General features: G+C 33.4%; 1 protein-coding gene across 10 annotated transcripts in view; it reads left to right on the top strand.

Annotated features, from left to right (window-relative positions):
• Positions 1 to 760: 760 nt before the first annotated feature.
• Positions 761 to 6,045, top strand: part of LOC149209028 (uncharacterized) — a 369,369-nt gene continuing 364,084 nt past the window's right edge. The window contains exons 1-2 of one of the 10 annotated variants that reach the window (XM_089396260.1): positions 761 to 950; positions 4,170 to 4,384. In XM_089396260.1, the coding sequence (XP_089252386.1) occupies positions 934 to 950; positions 4,170 to 4,384 (232 nt within the window). In that variant the 5' untranslated portion in view covers positions 761 to 933. Of the gene's footprint in view, positions 1,060 to 1,751; positions 2,282 to 4,169; positions 4,385 to 6,045 lie in introns of those variants that run through there. The other 9 variants (XM_089396263.1, XM_089396258.1, XM_089396259.1 and 6 more) reach the window with 9 other exon arrangements.

The following is a 6,045-nucleotide window of genomic DNA, read 5'->3' as shown; positions in this document are numbered from 1 at the left end:
TATACTAAAACGTTGAGCACAAGTGGGGACAATTTGGTTGCTGGCCGACCTTGACGAATTGTCCCATAACACAAATAAATTCATATCTCCATGAATACATGTCAGAATCAGATGATCTTTAGATCAATCCTACACCTCTTGACGAGAGGAATCCAAGAAAAATATTAGTTGGCATCAATAAGTAGACCCACATGGAGTTTGGCCCTAGTTGCCAATTTTAACACTTTTGCTTTAGCTTCTTTCAAAGGGGAACTAATAATTGCCTGTGGTGTTTGATTTTCTTGGTGCTCTTCAAAAGACTTTTGCATGGGCTCTATAAGATTCAATAGAGGGTTATGTGCTTTTCCCTTTGTTAATCGCATGCTTGATTGAAGGTTGTCTTGCTATAGAGACTACTTTGAAGAGAAAAGGGATTCAAACCTATTTCCACATGTGGGGATTTGGTGGATCTACTCCGAAATAGAAATAGAAATTAAAATTAAAATTTGTATTTAAAAATTTGAGATATATCTAGAAACATCATGACATGCTTAAATCATAAATGTATTAAAATCTCTTCTACTTTTAAACTTAATTTTTTTCATATTTTTATTTATTTTTGTAAATAATGAAATAGTGATTAATCACATCCTTACTAAATCTTAATAATTGGATTAATCTACCACAAAAGTCTAAAATCTAACCAGTTTATAAATCTTAACTAAAGCTAATTTCGATCCTGTGTTATCTTAACTAGAGCCAGTTTTGATCCTGTATTAACACAGAAACGTTAGAACATTTATTGTCATAAACATGTCCTCCGTGGGTACGGGTTGGGCAACGAAGAAATTTTTGAATTCCAAAACTGCTTATCTGCCTTGACTGTACAGGTTTCGGAAACCCGACAGCAAACTTCGAACTGTCCTGCTTGACTTAACAACATCTAGATCATCAATGCGAGTGAAAAACATGTAAAATCTTGTATTTGTGAGCTCAAAATCAATGATTTTGAGGTTTCGAATATGCGGTGGCGTTTCTTGATCGGTTTGAACAGTTGAATTCGTTTACATTTGCCTGTTGGTACGGAATTTAAATATTTTTCGCCTATGTTTGCTGCATTGCTTATTTGTTTTCAACTTTCCGTGCCTTGATCCTATCTTAAAAAGGAAAATGCTCTTCGCCTCTGAACAGCTTTAATTTCGTAAAATTGGGTTTGAAACTTGGTTTAGATACTCCGATTGTTGCGGCATATAGGACTTAATCTTGGTTAGGGTTTGGAAAGTGGAGTGTAGAGATGATTTTTCCCTCATTATTTATAAATTATTACCCTATTTATAATGCTGCTTTAATTTCGTAACATTTGTACTAAAAATTGGTTTAGGTGTTACCAGTAGCTTTTACAATGTGGAATATGGAATTTAACCTTCGTAAGGATTTCAAAATGAGTGTAAATATTAATTTGTCTTTATTATTCTAAATTATAATTCTATATATGCTGGTCGTCTTGACATTTAAATAGTTTTTTTAGATTGAAATTGATTTAAATGTTATAATAACTATAACCTGATGGAATATATGATTTCACCTTTGTCTGGGTTTTTAGAATGTAGACATTAATTTTGTTTTATTTAGCCAAATTATATTGCCATATATTATGTTTACCTTCGTTCAGCTTTAATTTCATAGATTTTGAATTTAAAATTGGTTCAGATGTTCCGAATATCGGTAACCTGGTGGTCAGGGTTTCCATTTTTCTTTTATTCGCAATCCTACATGTTTAACTTTACACCCAAATAGCTTTGATTTCATAAATTTTGGACTTAGAATTGGTTTACATGCTACCAGTATATGTAAACTGTTGGAGACTTGGGCCCGCCCAACAAGGGATTTGTGTATGTGGGGTTCATTTAGATGTATCGCAGGATTTACAGTATCATTTTTGCTGGGGATACTGGGGCTGTGGAGATGGGACAAATACAAGGGCTGAGGTGATAGCGCTGTGGGAGTTATTATATTGGGCTAAGTGGCTTAATTTAGAATATATATATATATATGATGACTCACGAGTCATCATAGACTGGATCAATGATAGATCCTCCCTTGCACCTCCATATTTGTACAACTAGATGCGCAGGATCAGCGAATTAAAGGCCTCATTTCATAGGGTATCCTTTGCTCATGTATTTCAGGAAAAAAATTCTTCAGCTGATGCCCTTTTCAAAAAAGGTCTCAACACACAGTCCGGAAGGATTCACTACAGTGTTTCCAGCCATAGCAGACTACTTGCTGAAGGAAGAAACAGGTTTAAAAAATAGATTATCTGCAGAAAGTTATATATTTTAATGCCGGCAATAACTTTTGATTTTGATAAGAGTCTGAACGCTCTTTATGCGCAATAGTTATTGTATAGATTAGATGGCTTTTACTTTTGTCAGTTGAAGACATAGTTTTGCTGGTTTACTATCTATGATAAAGATAGTTTTAATATATTGATAAGGATTTGATGTAATAATTGTATAGATTAGATGACTTATACTTTTGTCGGTTGAAGAAACAGTTTTGCTGGTTTACCATCTATGATAAAGATAGTTTTAATATATTGATAAGGATTTGATATAGATACATCAAATACATCGAACACATGTAACTGATTCCTATTTTAATAGACAACCTGTTGGATTTTTACTTTCTAGGATTTTTAACTTCGTTAGGGTTTCCAAAATTATTGTGGACGTTATTTTCATGGTTTATTTGTCCTAATTCTAATTCTAATTATATATATATTCATCTCGACGCTTAAATATCTTTAGTTTCGTAAAATAAGTACTTGATATTGATTTAGGTTCTATCAATATCTGTAAACTGGACGGAGTTTCAAACTTCGTCAGTGTTTAGAAAGTTGAGTGGAGACATTAATTTGCCTTTTTTTGTGTCCAAATTATAATCTGCAATTGAAAAATTATTGGTATGATCGGCATTGGAGCATTTTGTGTTTTGATTCTATTTATGCATTCGGTTATGTTTTTGTTTTCAATTCATCATTTCTGTTATGTTTGTCAGTTGAATTTTTGATTTTTGTCAGAAAGAAAATCAGCAAATTTTTTATTAATAAAAAATTGTTTACATATATATTTTTGATATGTTTTGTTTTCAATTCATAATTTCTGTTATGTTTATCAGTTGGATTTTTAATTTTTGTTTTCTTTTTCAGAAAAAAACAAATCAACAAATTTTCTAATAATAAAAAACTAGTTTACATATATTTGATATATACAGAAAAATAACATAGTCCAGACCATGTTTAAATTAGTTCCCATGTACATCATTATCCTATTTAAAATTCTCATTGTGTAACCAACAAGACAAAAATATTCTCATTTTGTAACCAACAAGACAAAAATACACATATATGCTAGGTGTCTATATTGCTATTACAGAAGCTATAAAAAAAACCATCCTTCAGCTCAGCAACGAACAGCCAAAAAAAAATCAAAAGTATGGAATCTTTCCAGAATTTTGAAGTTCTCCCTGATAATAATCATGGTAGTGAATCTCGCCCATCTGAAGGGTGAGGCCTCTTTTTGATTTTTTATGTCTCTAATAGACTTTTCTTTACCAGAGAATTTTTTTTTGGTATTTTTTTGTTTTTGTTTTGGTGGATGTAGATACCTTTGTAAATATTTGTAGTCTTCAAATATTTTTTGGTAAATGTATGACACTTTGTAAATATATGTGGTTTTCAAAAATTATATATATATTTATTGGGGTTATTTGGGGTGGTTAGGTGGAATGGTTGTTATTTTCTCTACCCAGATTCAAATTTCCGTTAGTGCATTTCACATGATGAGCTATAATGCTTTGATAAAATATTGATGTAATGTTGTATTGATTTTGAGTTTTGTAAACTCTTAAATGAGTATACCTGTGGGATGATGTGGTACCAACAACCTCACTCTAACCCTTGGACTAAGAGGGAGACTGATTTCTTCCCCTGGAATATATATATATATATATATATATATATATATAATCAATTTTATTTCTCTCTCTAAGAAATATTTTTCAATATTTTTATATTCTAGTGTATATATATATATATGAGGGATTCATGTTTTTGAAATAATTTAGAAAAATGAGTACGAAATAAGGAATACTAACTCTGAAATTTTTATCTGTGGTATACGTTCCAGGCTATCGTCTAGTGGAGATTTCAGCATGGGGACCTTAAAGTATTTCATTTTGGTGTTGTTCATTGGTTTTTTTATGGGAATGAGAGGCGGTGCAGTGATTCAGGCTGAGGCTGAGCCTGCAGTGATTGTTGTAGACGACAAACCTGAACTCAAGGTATCCGATGCAGTTCTTACTTTTGAATTGGAGCGTTTGAAGACAGAAACCTCAAAACTCGGTAGTCCCTGAACTCCCTGAACATAAGCATTTGTAGAACAAAAAGCAGGGTATTATTTGATATTTTTATGTTTATCTTATTAGTGCCCTTTGAGACCTAACCTGGTCTATAGGGCCCAGAATAAAAAAATGAATTTAATTGATATTTGTTTAAAAATTTAATTAGAAAAATCCAGTTTATGAGTTTGTTTCTGTTATTTGAAGCATTTTATTATTTCAGTGTTGGAAAGAAAGGCTACAAGAGTTAGCTTATCACCCCAGTTGATTATTCTCAACTCATGCGCAAAACCCATACACATTTCAGTGTTTGCATTGCCTTTTTGTTGTATTTATCCAAGATCACTCTGCCTTTGTTCAACTTATGATCAGTTGGAGAATGACACCCAATAAACTGTAGATCAAACTGGCATTTTTTTCGAAAAAATATTTCTATTTGATGTACTTCCAGTATGAACTTCGAAATTTCAATTGATTATATTGAATGGTACTTCTGTTGAAATATGTAACTAGGTTTGGTCTTTATAAATATAAAATGTGCTCTTGATTCTTGTATAAAAAGAAAATAATTTTTTTATTATTTTTTTTTAGCATAGGTTTCATGCTCAAGGATTATTTTATTTATAGGTCAAACACTCATTGAGTGCTTCTAGGGTCTCTCATAGAGTCAAGAAGTCAATAGAGTCATTGTCATATGAAGAAGACCCCATTGGGCATCTTGTAACATGTCAAAAGAATTGTTTTTGTGTCTAAGGTGTAAAAACACATTGGGCATCTTGTAACATTTCAAAAGAATTGTTTTTGTGTCTAAGGTGTAAAAACACCCCTCCAAGACCAAGTCGGCCTCACAGTGAAGAAGTTGGCCTCATTAGGGCATGTCGTCCTCCTTGGGAGCCTATATATAGGAGAGAATTCGACCTCCTATGGACATTCATTCACTCACTCATCATCCAAGCAAAGAAGAAGAAGAAGAAAGGCTAGCGAAGGAGAAAATAAGGAAGAAGGACGAAGTTTTGGGTTGGTTCTCTCTCTCTCACACATGCAAAGATAAGGCTAGGGTTTTGCAGCTACAAGGTCGAAGTTGTAGAAAGAAGGTCGAAATTACTAAGGTCGAAATTACTCATTGAGTGCTTCTAGGGTCTCTCATAGAGTCAAGAAGTCAATAGAGTCATTGTCATATGAAGAAGACCCCATTGGGCATCTTGTAACATGTCAAAAGAATTGTTTTTGTGTCTAAGGTGTAAAAACACATTGGGCATCTTGTAACATTTCAAAAGAATTGTTTTTGTGTCTAAGGTGTAAAAACACCCCTCCAAGACCAAGTCGGCCTCACAGTGAAGAAGTTGGCCTCATTAGGGCATGTCGTCCTCCTTGGAAGCCTATATATAGGAGAGAATTCGACCTCCTATGGACATTCATTCACTCACTCATCATCCAAGCAAAGAAGAAGAAGAAGAAAGGCTAGCGAAGGAGAAAAGAAGGAAGAAGGACGAAGTTTTGGGTTGGTTCTCTCTCTCTCACACGTGCAAAGATAAGGCTAGGGTTTTGCAGCTACAAGGTCGAAGTTGTAGAAAGAAGGTCGAAATTGGTGGAAGAAAGGACTATTAGGTCACCTACTAGCCCTAGAAGAAGAAGCAGCCCAAGTGAAGAAGCAAGGAAGCCTTG

This window comes from Pinus tabuliformis, chromosome 1_2 (assembly GCF_031772625.1).
Source record: "Pinus tabuliformis cultivar Carrire ecotype Pingquan chromosome 1_2, CPIR1, whole genome shotgun sequence".
Taxonomy (NCBI): domain Eukaryota; kingdom Viridiplantae; phylum Streptophyta; class Pinopsida; order Pinales; family Pinaceae; genus Pinus; species Pinus tabuliformis.
This window is presented reverse-complemented; position numbering and strand designations above follow the sequence as displayed.